The 16,240-nt window shown below is 42.1% G+C and overlaps 1 protein-coding gene across 1 annotated transcript in view; it reads left to right on the top strand.

Moving 5' to 3' along the window:
• The window catches only part of LOC145395780 (ionotropic receptor 93a-like), a 163,819-nt gene that overhangs the window by 40,576 nt on the left and 107,003 nt on the right, over positions 1-16,240 (top strand). The window contains exons 3-5 of the mRNA XM_080269317.1: positions 2,667-2,826; positions 4,810-5,075; positions 6,026-6,160. Coding sequence (XP_080125443.1) covers positions 2,667-2,826; positions 4,810-5,075; positions 6,026-6,160 — 561 coding nt within the window. The remainder of the gene's footprint in view (positions 1-2,666; positions 2,827-4,809; positions 5,076-6,025; positions 6,161-16,240) is intronic.

Here is a 16,240-nt window from a genome sequence, read left to right on the forward strand (position 1 = left end):
CTACGAGAAAAATATATTACGTGCGCCTAATTCTTGGTTATTTTCGTCTTCCCAACACAATAAACAGAACTGGGAAGGATAGATGGATGGGAAGATGATAATGGAGTTGTAAATAATATACCGTAGCTTTCTTGTAGTCAATGTTCGATGGTAAAGGAAATGATCTGGAGGGTATGCATGGAGGTGTGGGAGGACGATGAAGCTGGAAATGTAAAAAATATGTAATATTCCGATAGTTTCCATATGGGACTTCAGTTTCAGCTGTAATAATAATAATTATTATTATTATTTTTATTATTATTATTATTAGCTGCGATAGCGAAGAGCTGGTATTGTTTTCAATCTGTCCATCTTTCTGTCCGTCAGTCAGTATTTCTGTTGGCACGATAATTCGCAACCGCTGAAGATATACAAAATTTTTTACAGGTCTAGAGTAGATAAAAAGTCGATCACGAGTTCGAAATTAGTGAAACTAGGTCAAGCTTTGTGTGTCTGTCTCCATGATAAATTTGCAACCGTTCAAGATATCCTCACAAAATTTTACAGGAGTGTAGAAGGGATGAAAATCTACGAGTTAGAAATTGGTGAAAGCAGGTCAAGGTCAAGGTCATATTCCAAACCGCGCTAGATATGTATCGGCTTGTGGCTGGTGTGATTCCCCCGTTGGGACGGCCTCTAGTTATCGCCCACCTTACAAGGCGGAGAAATAATGTTTTTCCCTGCCTCAGTGTGTGTGTGTGTGTGTGTGTGTGTGTGTGTGTGTGTGTGTGTGTGTGTTCCCACTGTACCTCATGAACGGCTTCAGCTATGAACATGAAACCTTCAGGCCCACAAGCTATGGCCAAAATCTTGGCCAAGTTCGAAAATGGGCACTCGGGGTCAAGGTTTAGGTCAGAAACATCTATCTATATACCCCAAGGAAAGGGAGGTTGCCGAGACAGGACGATACACTCCCCATTTACTCATCCATTCAAACACATTCATTCACATCTTAGCCCCAAAGAGGAGAACGGACAGATCCTCACCGCACCACACCAAACAAGGGTCAACTGCGAAATGCAATCAGTGATATCCGCAGCAGGGCCCGACAACAGAACTGGTTTACCCCTGCCATATCATAACAGACCCATCCCCTTACCCGCACCTGACCTGACTAGCTGATCAGAACAAATGCGGGAGAATATCCCCTCAGGGCTGCGTCATCACTTATTCATTCACAATTTCTCTGCATTTATTTCTGTTACGCACAGCCACTCTTCCTTGCTCAACAGACATCCCTCTCGCATCCAGCGCTCTCTTCACACTGTCCATCCAACTTATTCATAGTCTTCCTCTCAGCCTTACACCTCTCACATCAGATCTAGTTATCTTTTTCACCAATCGCTCATTATCCAGTCTCTCCATATGCCCAAACCATCGCAACACCCTCTGCTCAACTCGATCTGACATCTCCCGAACAACTCCAGTTCTCCTTCGCACTTCATCATTTCGCACTCGATCCATACGTGTCACTCCACACATACTCCTCAGACACCTCATCTCCATTACATTCAAACTTTTGCTCTCTGCTACACCCATATACCATGTTTCAGCCCCATATAACGCAGTCGGTACCACAACACCCTCAAACAACCTTCTCTTTACCTCCATTCTAAGCAACGACATCTAAACACTTTTTTCGTTCCTCCCAGCACCTTTCCTACTTCATTTATTCTAACTTCACTTCTGCATCTATTCTTCCATCCACAGCAACATGTGACCCTAGATATTTAAAACACTCTACCTCCTCAAGCAACTCGCCATTCAAAACTATATTCATCCCCCTACCATCTACCAACCTCGTACACTTCATCACTTTACTCTTATTCTCATTTACTTTCAATTTCCTCCTTTCACACTCCCTTCCAAACTCCTCTACCAACTGTCTCAATCTCTCCTCTGGATCAGCCACCAGTGCAGTGTCATCTGCAAACAGCAGCTGCTTCAGATTCCACTCTCCACCATCAACATTCACCAGACTCAGACCTCTACCTAAAACTCTTGCATTCACCTCCCTCACAACACTATCCATGTAAATATTAAACAACCAAGGCGACATCACACATCCCTGTCGCAGCCCCACTCTCACGGGAAACCAATCACTCACAGCATTTCCCACTCTTACACATGCTCTACTATTTACATAAAAACTTTTCACCCCTTTTAGTATCCTACCATCAAGTCCATACAATCTTAATACAGTCCACAAAGCCTCCCTATCAATTCTATCATACGCTTTCTCTAAATCATGGCTGCCAAAAATCAAGTATTATTTATAGCCCGCCTGTGGCACAATTATATCTCATAAACAGCTTGAGCTATCAACAGGAAACCTTCAGCATATCAAGATATGCCAAAATCTTGGACTTGTCCAACAGTATATTCTGGCGAGAGATTAGCATCCGGATTCCAAATGCTATACTTTCATTCTTAATTATTATTATTTTTGCATTATTGATATTATTATTATAATTATTATTTATTATTAATATCATTATTATCATTACTATTATTATTAATTATTATTATTATTATTGTTCGAGAACAAATTCTTTCCTATGGTTAGATGTAACAAATAGCTATAACATCTGCAAACGTAACCTCTTTATTTCTAACAATGTTTCCAGATGGGATTTCACTTTCGCCTATGAACAAATTGCTGGTAAATTCGCCATGGCCACGCCGGTTATAACACCCAGTTGGCTGAGCTTCTACTACCCACTGAGTGGCCAAGTGTGGATCGGTGTCTTGGCTTGTACACTGACTGTCTGCTTCACACTTGTCAAGGTAAACATGCAAGTAGTCAGTCACGGCAGCATCCAGTATTAGTAATAACAGGCAACAGAAAACGTTTCCTTACATTATTATTATTATTATTATTATTATTATTATTATTATTATTTTTATTGTTGTTGTTGTTGTTATTTATCATTATAATTAATTTAGACGTGGGACATTCTCAATTAGCAGCCCGGGGCCGTCTTCCAGTGTTAGTCACACACATAAATATATTTTCACAAGGCGAGGTGCTTCTGTTTCGCTCCTTCAGGATTATACACATATGTTTTTTTTCTTTTTTTTTATGCGAGGAAGAAGGAACCAAAGGCCATGAGCCCGCAGTAACAGTTCCCTCCAAGAGGAAAACAAAATACAATAGAGAGCCAAATTCAAGATCCGATCATTTTGAGATGCCTGGACACACTGCGTTTGAAAGACTGGAGATCATAGGCAGCAGGAAATACAGACAGAGGGAGACAGTTCCAGAGCTGACCTGTTGCATAAATGAAAGACTGGGAGTAACGGTTAACTCTTGCATTAGAGAGTTGGACAGAAAAAGGATGAGACTTTGCTGCCAGACGGGTGCTAGGCGCCTGTCGTAGAGGTGGAGGAATGCAAGCAGACAGTTCAGAGGAGCAGTGACCATTAAAGTAGCGATAGAAAAGAGATAAAGATGCAACAGTGCGGCGAAGAGACAGAGGTTGAAGGGAGTCAGTAAGAGGAGGAGAGTTAATGAGACGAAAAGCCTTTGACTCCACCCTATTGAGAAGAGCTGTATGTGGGGGCCTCCCGACACATGAGACTTGTACTCCAATGTGCTTTATTTTAGCGAAGCACAATATGGTTCTTCATTTGAGCGAAGTCCCGTATGGTGCCAAATATGTCAATTGCCATTGTTTTTTACTGTTTCATACTCACAGAGGACAATGATGCATTTAACCCTCTCATGGTCACGTTATCTTGTTCTTCACTTTTATATAACATGACCCAACAGTATATGATGTTTATTTAGGTGAATGTGTCAGTGGAGACAATTGCTTATTGTGGTACCATGAACACTCCCTTGGTCAGGTTAATTCTATTATCTTTTCCAGTTACCTCCAGACGACAGGCTGAAGTGAGTGTTTAACATGAGACTCACAGGTGAAAATCAGGGTCAGCGATAAAGAAATATAATGGAAGAATATTAGTTTCATTTTACAACTAAAAGTACAACGACTCTTCCTGAATGATGTTAGATTCATGCAATTAAAGAATATATATATATATATATATATATATATATATATATATATATATATATATATATATATATATATATATATATATATATATATATATATATATATATATATTTTGCCGTTTTTATACAGCCTATCCTTAAACACTTTGCTGGAATGTATATTTATGGTATAGATGAGTGAAAAATGGGTTTGGATTGTTACTTCCACCCCGAGCCAATACTACTGCCACCAGTGTCATGTAAATGGTATGCTACTTCACACTTGCTGATTTTTTGAAACCATAGCATGGAATTGTTAATTAATTCTGCTTTCATACAGTTTTAATTTGGTCTGCCAGTTTCAAAGATGAAAAAACTTTAGCCATTCCTAATCAAATGAACTCTAAAAAAATGAATAATATATCACACCTTCACTATAACCAATATCTGACTATTCCATGACATTTTCACTATTTTAGAGCGTGCTATATGTATCTGAAAAATTACATTAAGAAAAGCAGATCAAAAGTGGTTTACGAAACTGGACATACCAAGCAGCTCCACAGAAAAATGGTGCAAATGACCTCATTAGAATTGTGTGCCTTCCTGACGGTAGCAGAAGCGAGGAGGTGCACTTTCTTTCATGGTTCGTATTATCAAAACCATTCCACTGTCCGAAACATCACTGCTCGCCCCTATGACACAATAAAGAAACAGCTATGCACTCATATCGGTGTAAATGTATATCATTGTATATGTATGTTTTACAGACTGCGAGGAGAAAAACGTGGCAAACGCGGCATGGAGTGCTGAGTACTGGCTCGGTGGTGCTGGAGTCTGTGGGCACCCTGTTGGGCCAGGGACTGTACGGACGCCTCTCAACCAGCAAGTCCAACCACATCCTGGTCGGCACTTGGTTGTTCTTCGGTGTAGTGGTGGGCACAGCATATCGTGCCAGCCTCATCGCTTCCCTCACCCTCCCAAGGCTGCCACCCAGACCAGAGACAGTTGAGGAGCTGGTCAAAGTAGTTGACAGGTGAGATACCAAAGAACAAACGTTTGAATGCAAAGGTACTGGATGATATTGAAGGGTAAGTTACTGCTGGGCCCTTTGGTTATGCTTTATCACTGCAACAAAGTTCTTAATCCTTCAGTACTATTTTTTCCCCTCATTCACCAACACATCACACAGTGAGTTTGTTTTCACCCAGCAGCTGGTGTTTTATTCAAATCCTTCTATACGGTACTTTCAGCCCCGATTGTTCAAAAGCAGGGCAACACTGAAAGAATCAACAAAATGATGTTCTCAAGTACCACGTAATAAATCATCCACATAAACCATACTTGAAAAATTGCATCCCTCAATATTTATCTCCGGCTTTAGTTTTTTCTTTTTTTTTTTTACTTTTGTGCTCACCGCTCTCGTAACCTTATTCTTTTCCACATGCATTGTCCTCCAGGGACGCATAGTCTTTCGCTTATGATTCCTCCACTGACTGCCCTAATACATGGACTAGATCCGCACATCCTGTAGCACTTCGGAAATTATTCACTTCATTGCTTATCGTATATTCAGACAGTTGTGTAACATTATTATTATTATTCCTATACTACAATAGGATAAATGCAAGGAATGTGCTGTAATAAACGGTAGAGAGGAAGACTAAGTAAAAACACTATAGCTCTTTCAATTTAACTTCTCCCCTCCCTTTTTTTTTTTTTTTTAGCTTATTTCACGAAACTCAGTGACGGGAAGAGACAATACTACGTCTTGCTTTCTTTCCATAGCACTTCTTCGTGACTAGCATCATATCTTGGCTTTAATTAATTGTCACAAGTTAGCATTCGAGACGCAGATATGGCAATTTTCGGCCAATTTAAAAAAAAAAAAAAAATACTATCTTGAAGTTAAGTTTTGGTGTTGCGTTATTCTAGGGGCCTCTGTAGTAATACTAAATAAACAATTTTTATTTTGTACTGTTACAGGGTGACAATAAGATCTTCTAATGGTACATACAAGAAGTTCTTTTTAAACTCTGAATCAAGTGCCTTTAGAGAACTTGGGAGCATGATGGTCGAGGGAGATGTTATGGACGGACTCAACGCAGCTCTGAAGATGAAGTGAGTTGGTTTTACTTAGTGACTTTTTTTTTTTTTTTAACCCACTGGTGCCCAGGGTCCAATATATTGAAAAGAACTGGGCATTTTCAAAATTTAATAAAGAAGGGAACCCTGGGGTAGGGACCTATGAGCTTCGCGACTATTAGCCGATAGGCGGAGGGCGGTACGCTTAGGACCCGTCCAGCAAAATCTCTGTCACAGGAATTCTGGCCACTAATGGGTTAATAACAGAACAGAGAAAGGAAAAACAAATGAAAAAATAATCCTCGATTCATAAAAATCTGTAACAGTTGTGCTTGAAAGCTGTAGGTTGAAGTTTTGGGGGTAAACAACTCTGGGGAAGCAAGTTGCAAAGAGATGCAGTTCAGAAAATAAAAGATTTCTGATAGGCGGACGTTCTGCTTTATGGCAGTGTTCCATTCCAGTCATGAGTGCTACCAGATGCCCATATAGCACAGGGGAAGGTATGGATAGGTGGCACAATGGATGCAACTTCGTCTGAGCATTTGCCATAAGAGTATCTGTAAAATAATGGAAGGTAGGCAATACTTCTTCTTACCTGTAGGGGAGGAAGTCTATTTGTAATATCAAGGTTACTGATATTTCTAAGAGCTTTATTCTGATTTTGTCTAGTTCTTTTAGTGCAACCTGTCCCCTTTCCTTCCACAAGGGTGAGCAGTATTCCAGCTGAGAGCGCACATGACTCTTATAAGCTATAGCTAACTGCTCATCAGTGAAGAAGCTACGAACACTGTACAGTAATTAAAATTTCTCTGAGGCATCTTTAGCAAATTATCTGACATGAGAGGTCCAGGTAAGGGCAATGTTAAGTGAAATACCGAGAATTTCAATACTTTTGGAGATAGGAGTATTAGCAGCATTGAAGATAATATAGGAATCTGGCAATATCTGTCTATCAGTAAACTGTATATATTTGATTTTACTAGCATTAACTGAGACAAGGTTATTTTGCCCCCATTCAGTGATCCTAGATAAGTCTTGATTTATGGAGATGGCTGTACTGAGTTGTGAGTTAGAGATATTAATCTTTGTGAATGGGTATTTAAGTGTGAATGAACTGTGAGGTGTTGAGTCATCTGCATATGAATGAACTGATTATGAGTGACAGATAAGAGATCATTATCATGAATTACGAATAGGATTCGAGCCAGAAATGATCATTGTCACACCTATTACAAGCTCAATGCAGTCTAGGGGATGGTGGAGGCAGTAACAATCTTACTTTAGATCCTTGCTCAGAACCCACCCAAGCAGGGAAAAGTGTATCAGAAAATGAATAGGAAAACAAGAGTACTATTCTTAATTTAATTTTACTTTAAGACAAACCCACAATTAACTTATACACATCACCATGAATAATTACAAAATATACAACAAAGTAGAACAGGGTCAAGTTAACACAAAAGCTGAGCAGAGTCTACAGTATACTGCAGTGATGAGTACTAGCTCTAAGACTAGCACCGAGTTCCAGAAATCGTGGGGGAGATTATATATCCCCCAGCTGGTCTGCCATTGGCCAGAAGCAAGACCAGCCAGATGATGATTGGTGCTCCCACCAGTAGTTTAAGAGAGCCGGGCCAGGTAGGAGGAGTCAGTTTGTAAGATAGTTTGTATGAGCGCCTTAAACAACATCTGGGATTGCAGGCCGAGTTTGGGTCGTTCCTGGGGCAAGATGGTAGGGCCATGACACCTCCCCCCAAAAGATAAGGCTTCCCAGAGGAGACTTAAGGAGAGGGTGAGGATTGTTGAGACGGGAAAGCTCGGGACATGGTATCCACCCAGATGTTCTGCTTACACTATGTCGTATTTCCAGAGGGTACTGTTGAAGGAAGAGGGACCAGCGTAAGAGACGCTGGTTGGTGTGTTTTACCCTCTGAAGGAATATCAAAGGGTTGTGGTCTGTATAAACCACCAACGGCTCCACCCCAATGATGTAGCAGCTGAACTTTTGTAGGGCACTGACGAGTCCCAGCAGCTCCTTCTCAACTGTACTGTAGGCGCGTTGATGGGGCTTCAGTTGAGAGGAGTGGTACCAGACATGGTGTAAGAGGCCATCATATGATTGGGGCTGCAGCAACACTGCTCCTGTCCCAGTCTCACATGCATCTTCATGCTGGACAAATGGCAAGGAGAATTTAAGAGACCTCAGCACAGGTTCATTAGTTGGGAAGTCTTTCAGGGCACCAAATGCCTGCTGACAATCATCATGCCAATGAAACTTAACCTTGTTACAAGTTAACCTTGTCAGGGGAGATGCAACAGAAGCAAAGTTTGGACAAAATCTACGGTAGAACCCTACCATATCTAGAAAACGTTGACCCTCTTTTCTATTGGTAGGAAAGGGAAAAGATAAAATGGCTTCTGCATTAGCTGTTTTGGGTCTAACTACTCCATTTCCCACAATATGTCCTAAGTAAGTAACAGTTGCTGAGAAGAATCAGGATTTTGACAAATTAACAGTTAAGTTCCATTCACTCAAGGCCTTGAAAACCTTATCCAGTCTGTGATGATGTTGCTCCAAGTCATCCGCCACCACCAGAATATTGCCAAGGTAGACGCTAACTCTAGGGAGATCTCCTATAACTCCATTCACCATCCACTGAAAAGTACTAGAAGCATTCTGTAGACCAAACGGCATCACTGTGTACTCGAATAACCCAAAGGGAGTAAAGAAAGCAGAGATCTCCTGGGCATTCGGAGTGAGTGGTAGCTGGTAATGCCCCAGCAACAAATCTGTTTTCGTCACATACTTAGCCTGTCCCACACTTTCAACCAGATCATCTACACAAGGCAGAGGATAGGCATCAGGTACTGTCAAAAGATTTACTTGCCTATAGTCTGTACAGAACCTTACATGTCCACCTTCTTTCGGAACGAGAAGTGAAGGAGATGCCCACGGGGAACAGCTGGGTACTGCCAAGTTGTTTTGCAGGAGGTAGTCGACTTCTTGATGCATCAGTTCAGTCTTCTTAGGACCTATCCGATAGGCAGGTTGTCATATGGGATGAGCTCTTGGAACCAGTGTGATATCATGGTGAATGTATGGACACCTCTTAGGGAAGTCTGTGAACAGGTCAGAGTACTTTACTAAAAGAGTTCCTAACCCTTGCTGCTGTTCTTTATTTAGTGAGCCAAAATGAGAAGAGACGTCTGACAATATTTCAGAGTTTTTGAGAGATAAGCAAGTGGTGATGGGGTCTTCGTCATCCTAACTGGAGGTACTGTTCAAAATACTTAAATTGCCCTTCTGACTTTGATTACACAATAAAACAGATTTCTTCTCCTGACTGGTATTACACAATAAAACAAAATTGCCCTCCTGACTTTGCTTATACAATAAAACAGATTTCTCCTCCTGACTGGTATTACACAATAAAACAGAATTGCCCTCCTCAGATCTCACAGAATACTTCTTTAGGCGGTTCACATGAATCAGCTGCTGGGACTTTCTTCTATGTGGGGTAGATATCACATAGTTGTTCTGCTGGAGTACCTTTTCAACCTTATATTGTTAAAAAAAAACTTTGCGGACAAAGGGTTTGATTGGGTAGGTATCAATGCTAAAACCTGGTCTCCTACTTTGAAAGTTCTTACTTTAGACTTCTTATCAAAATTACTTTTCATCTCTTTCTTAGCTACCTCCAGATTTTTCTGAGCATAAGCACGTACCTCAGAGAGTATAATTTACAAACATAGTTCGTGACTGATTCCTGGCTTACCTCATCTTTACTCAACCATTTGTCCTTAACTGTTCTTAAAGGACCACGTACCTGTTTTCCATACAGCAGTTGAAAAGGGGAAAATCCCAAACTTTCCTGTCTCGGCTCATGAAAAGCAAACAATATTGGAATGCATCATCCCAATCATGCTCGTGTTCAAAGCAGAATTTTTTCATCATGGATTTGATGGTCTGATGCCAACGTTCTAACACACCTTGTGACTCAGGATGATACGCACTGGACAGCTGTAGTTGGATACCAAGTTCATCAAGTACCTCTGAAAATAATTTACTGGTAAAATTACTACCTCTGTCAGACTGAATAATTTTGGGAATACCGACCCGAGTGAACACAGTTGTGAGCTGAGAGACTATGGTCTTTGCACAGATGTTTTTCAAGGGGAAGGCCTCCGGGTAACAGGTAGTGGGACACATGCCAGTCAAAATATATTGATTCCTTTTCATTGTAAGTGGTAGAGGACCTACACAATTGATTATGAGACGTTCAAATGGCTCAGATGTAACAGGTATGGGCTGAAGAGGGACTGGGGGTATGGGCTGATTTGCTTTAACTACCATTTGGCACACATGACAAGTCTGAACAAATGATTTTACATCCTACTTCATATTTGGCCAATAGAAATTGTCTAAAAGCTTGTGGTAAGTTTTATATTTACCCAGGTGACCACTGGCTCCGTCATGACTTAGTTCAAGCAAGGACTGTCTCAATGAACAAGGAACCACAATCTGTGGTATTAACCCAGACATTAGCTAAGGACAAGCGAGGAAGTCAGTAAAGACGCATCAATATGCCACCTTCATGATAGAATCCAGATATCTTCACTACATTTTTCATTGACATCACAGCTTGATTACGGCAACACTTAAGGGTCTCATCCTCTGTCTGGACTCTGATTAGGCCTTGTTTTGACAGTGGTTGGGTGGCTATATCAACTAAAGAATTATCACTTGCCTCATTATCATCGGTGTTTTGAGCTCGTGTCTAGGACCTTGTCACCACACAGGCTGCAAATAAGTCAGGCTGCTCCTTGTCGAGGGAATGAGTTGGAGAGTAGTCCAAGGGAGTGCTTCGAACCAAGACATTAGGCACCACTGATCCACCTGCAATGTCATTTCCTAGAATAAAGTGAACATTGTTTAATGGTAGAGCATCAACCAACCCCGCTGTTACATCTCCTACCACTATGTTATTATCCAGATGTACCTTGACTAAATCAGCTGAAGAGATGTTAGTGTCCAACTGCCTCACTAGTACCTTATTACCCGTGGAATTCTCTTCAACATCTGGCAAACAGTTTCGTATCATCAGGCTTTGTGAAGTGCCTGTATCTCTCAGGACCTTTATTGGTACTCTGGGTCATATGATTTGAATTCAGCAAAAGGATTGTTAACTGAATCAATATTGATTACATAAGCAACAGGTTTCTTAGGTGATTCTGGTTTTATCTTTGACTTATTAGAAGTGCTTTTAGGTTCTACACTTGGATTGGTAAAAGATACATTCATTTTTGACTGATGACACTTGGGATCCTTACATAATTTCATACTGTGTCCTTCCCTTTTACAATAAAAGCAAAACAAGGGAGAGGGCTTGTTAGCCGCAGACCCTAGTGGGTGTGAACTGGAATGAGACAAAAGTATCTGAGGAGGAGTTCACATATTTTCGCAGACTTCGAGGACTCGAGACAGCTTTGTGTAATAAGGAATACTGATCAGCCAGTTTGGCTGCTTTCTTTGCATCAGTTTTCCGTTTGTTACAAATATGAATCATCATATGATGGGGAATTCTATTTAATTCTTCTAGGACTATGAGATTTCTGAGTTCCTCAAAAATGGTTACTTCGGCTTTTTTCAGCCACTGATCAAACCATTTGAACTTCTCAACTATAAACTCATAGTACGTGCTGGCTGAACTCTCAATATAATTTCAAAAGGACTGTCTATATCCTTCAACTGTAAAGGAATATTAATCTAAAATTGCCTTCTTAACCCGCCCCGTCCCGTCGACGTACGTTGCAACATTTTGCATTGCCCAGTCCCAGTGACATACCAGTACGTCGTGCAATTGCAAAGTGCATAATTTCCACAATTTTCAAATTTCACGTTTGATTTTCGGTACGTATTGTTGCTTGACCTTCCCCTACCTGCCACCAGGAAGGGACACTCGGCGACCCCGCGAGACCCGCGCTCACTCACGGCTCGGTCACTCACTTGTTAACAATGGTCCTGCTCAGACATGGCAAAGAGAGGTCTCTCAGAGGACGAAATTCAAGCCACCCTGGACGCCTTTACAGGTGACAGTGATTCCCCACTGGATGACGAGGTTGTTGACAAAGATTATGTACAGCCAGAGGAGGAGGAAACCACCAGCAGTGATGAAGAAGTCCCGTCCCCCAGGAAGCGGCAGTACGTGACTTACTGTGCTGCTAGAGAGGGGCAGCCGGCCAAAAAACCACGTGCAACATCCTATGCCCAGCTCCAACGTGATGTGGAACCCAAATTTGATGACGAGGACGAGGACGAGGACGGAGCCGTAGGACATGCTGCCACGTGGTACTGACGTGAGGTGATTACTCATCGTGGTCCCGAGCGCACACCATGTCGGACGATCAGGTATGGGCCTAGTATTTTGTTTGGGGAGGTAGGACGTGCCGTGGAGGGAGCGGGGAGTGAAAGGGAAAGTGCAGGGAGGAGTATGGAGAGTGAGAGTGATGGGAGTGAGTCATCGCTCTCCCTAAGTAGTGTGAGGCGGCAGGGTGTATCACGTGGGCGAGTGCGGGTGCGTTCTGTATCACGTGGGGTTGCACTGGAGGGGGAAGGTGGGGAGGAACCACTCCCAAGCACATCTTATGCTCCCCAATATCCCCAAACACGTGGGTGAGTGAGAGTGCGTGAAAAATCACGTGGTGTTGTGATGGAGGGGGAAGGTGGGGAGGAACCACTCCCCAGCACATCTTATGCTCCCCAATATTCCCCAATTTCATCCCCACAGTCCCCTAATGTTCCTCTAGGCCGTAAGGGTAAGGGAAAGGGAAACGGTAAAGGCAGAGGGAAGAGGAGTGAGAGTGGGGAAGCCCTCTGCACTCCTTCTCCCCAACCTCCCCCACCAGCATCTCCTCCCCACCCTGACGAAGGCGGTGATGGGGATGATGGGGACGAGGGATTTGTGGGATGGAATTAGGGAGAAGGAGTGAGAGTAGGGAAGCCCTCTGCACTCCTTCTCCCCAACCTCCCCCACCAGCATCTCCTCCCCACCCTGACGAAGGCGGCGATGGGGATGATGGGGACGAGGGATTTGTGGGATGGAATTGGGAGGATGGGAGTGATTTTTCTCCCCTCATTCACCCCTTCACTGAGCAGGGGCGATCTGGCTGCATTGCTCCCGGAATTCACCGTAATTCCACCAGGATGGATTTTTTCCACCTGTTTTTTAGTGAGGCATTCGTGGAGCAGATTGTTGACCAAACCAACCGTTTTGCAAGCACCCAGCGCCTTGAGAGTGAAAGATTGGGAACAAGGAGTAGGCATTCTATCACATATGATTACCCTGTCTCCCTTTCAGAAATGTTCCTATTTTTTGCCCTTGTCCTTTTGATGGGTATTATATGAAAGAACAGAATTCCGGCCTACTGGACAAGGGACCCTGTTATGCTTATACCAATATTTGGGCAAGTCATGAACCATAATCACTTCCAACAAATTCTAAGTCGCCTCCATTTCTATGATGCTGATGATCCTGCAAATGTGAATGACACAGATAAGATGAGGCGAATTAGGTTGGTCTTTGATCACCTGAGGCAAACCTTTCGTTCGTCATTTTATCCCTATAGAGACCTCGTCATAGACGAGAGTCTCGTGTTGTGGAGAGGTAATATTTCATTTAGGGAGTATATACCCAGCAAAAGGCACCGTTTTGGGTTCAAGATCTCTGTTATGTGTGACTTTAGGACTGGTTATCTGCAAGTCATAGTCTTGTACACCGGTGCACAGACAGACATAATAGAAGACCGGAGTATTGGACTGTCGGGAGCAGTGGTAAAGACAATGATAGAACACTACCTTCATCGTGGTCACGTCCTCTACCTGGACAATTGGTACACTAGCCCTCTTCTCGCTCGTTATCTTCACACACATGAAACGGGAATCTGTGGAACCGTGAAGGTGAAGCGGCGCCACATGGTCAAGGTAGGGCGGAAACTTGACAGGAATGAGGTTGTCTTCTTCAAAGCCAACAACATACTTGCAACTGTGTGGAACCATAATAGAGAAGTAAGCCTCTTGTCAATGGTTCACCGCCCCTTGATGCACTGTACTGATTCCGTGGATTACCGGAGCGAGAACAGGCGTCACATTTGGAAACCTGAGTGTGTCATGGACTATAAGATAAACATGCGCCTCGTGAACCAGTCAGACTTCATGATATCGACGGTCGAGTGTGCCAGGACCACGATGAAGTGGTATAAGAAACTGTTCTTTCACTTGCTAGATATCACTGCTCTGAATTGCCACCACTTGCACACCATGACAACAGGAGTTCAGGAAACCTTTGAAGGGTTTGTGAGGGAGCTCACAAGAGAGATGTTTGCACGGTATGCTGTTGAAAGGCCCCAACATCGCACCCGCACTGCCCCTATTGCCCAAACTCCCCTGAGAATATTCGGCTGCCATTTCCCCACTCCTATCCCTCCTCAGCCAAACAGACCTAGGCCCCAACGCAGGTGTCACGTGTGTAGCAATTCCCGGGTGAGACTCACCACACAGAGGAAGGACACCCGCTATGAGTGCGTCGAGTGTGACGTGGGTTTCTGTATTCACCCATGTTTCAGCGAATATCACAGCTTGATGCAATTCTAATATGGTGTGACTGTGATAGGACGCTGAAACTATGAAGTAAATGCGACAAACAGACGCTCAGTGAAATTATAAGTCCTTTTGATCTGAAAATATTAGTATAAAGTGCATACGGGTATAACATAAGTGCAAAAATAGTATGTAAGTGTATAAATATGATGTAAGTGGAAACATACCTAGTGAGGGTTCTTTGATGCGATATTCTGTCGCTCAGTGCAATAAATAAGGCCCAGAAATATGTAAATATTATTATGGGAAATGCAAACGGGTATAATATAAGTTCAAATTATTATAAGTGCTGAAATATATTCTAAGTCAAAATATTCCTGGCGTGTGTATAGAGATGCGATATCCTGACGCTCAGTTGAATGAATAAGGCCCGTAATTATGAAAATAGAAGTCAACAAGTGGGAAAGTGTGTAATATATGTGAAGAATTTGTGTGTAAGTATTTGAGTATTATGTTGGTCGAAACATTCATTGCGAGGGTATTTTCATGTGATATTCTGACGCTCACTTGAATAAACAATGCCAGTAACTAAGTATAGTGCAGTATAGGGGTGTAAACGTGTGTAATGTAAGTGGGAAAGTATAACTGAAGTGATAAAATAAAGTAGAAGATGAAACACGAGTGTTTGAGATTGTGCTAGCTACGTGAATATGCGCTAGCATTTCGCTAAATGCCCTCGTAATGAATGTAAATAATTGAAGGAAAGGTTCTATGTAAAGAAAAAAATAATAGGAAAGTGATAAAACAATTGGGTATGTTGAAATACGAGTCATAGCAAGTGTGCCTGGTAAGCAGATGTGCACTATCCTTATGCTGCATGTCATCGTAATGAATGAAAACATCTGAAAACATTTACAAACAGTAAAAATAGGTAAAATGTCAATGAAACGAAGTATACAATTAGAAAAAATGATATTTTGACTGATACAAGAAACTTAGCACATAGCATGTTACCGCTTGGACCTAACTCGCTATGCTCGAGCAAAGGTATAATGCTTATTTTTATACAGTATATGTGTGCCTGAAATTCATTTTACTCTTATTGTTTATTAGTTCAAATTCAATAAATGTAGAGGTGTTGTTTGTTGTTCCACCCAATATTTCCTACCATAGAAAACGTGAGCGCCTCACACGTCAGTGATAGAATACGATATCTTGCAAGGGGGACCTCACCTGTTCTGACCACTTATGGACCACGGTAAACCCTTTCTTGGTGATTTTCCTTTATTTCTCAACAAAAGCGGAGGTTTTAGCCAAAATTTTTTTTTCCAAAATAGCTCGGGATTGGGGGGTGTCGGAGGTGCGAAAAACCTCGGGACGTGACTGGTTAATTTTTTTTTTTTTTTTTTAATGCGAGGAAGAAGGATCCAAAGGCCATGAGCCTGCAGTAACAGTTCCCTCCAAGAGAAAAACAAAATACAATAGAGAGCCAAATTCAAGATCCGATCATTTTGAGATGC

Source organism: Coenobita brevimanus, chromosome 33 (genome assembly GCF_032717465.1).
Source record: "Coenobita brevimanus isolate Jiangsu-jjx chromosome 33, ASM3271746v2, whole genome shotgun sequence".
NCBI classification, from domain to species: domain Eukaryota; kingdom Metazoa; phylum Arthropoda; class Malacostraca; order Decapoda; family Coenobitidae; genus Coenobita; species Coenobita brevimanus.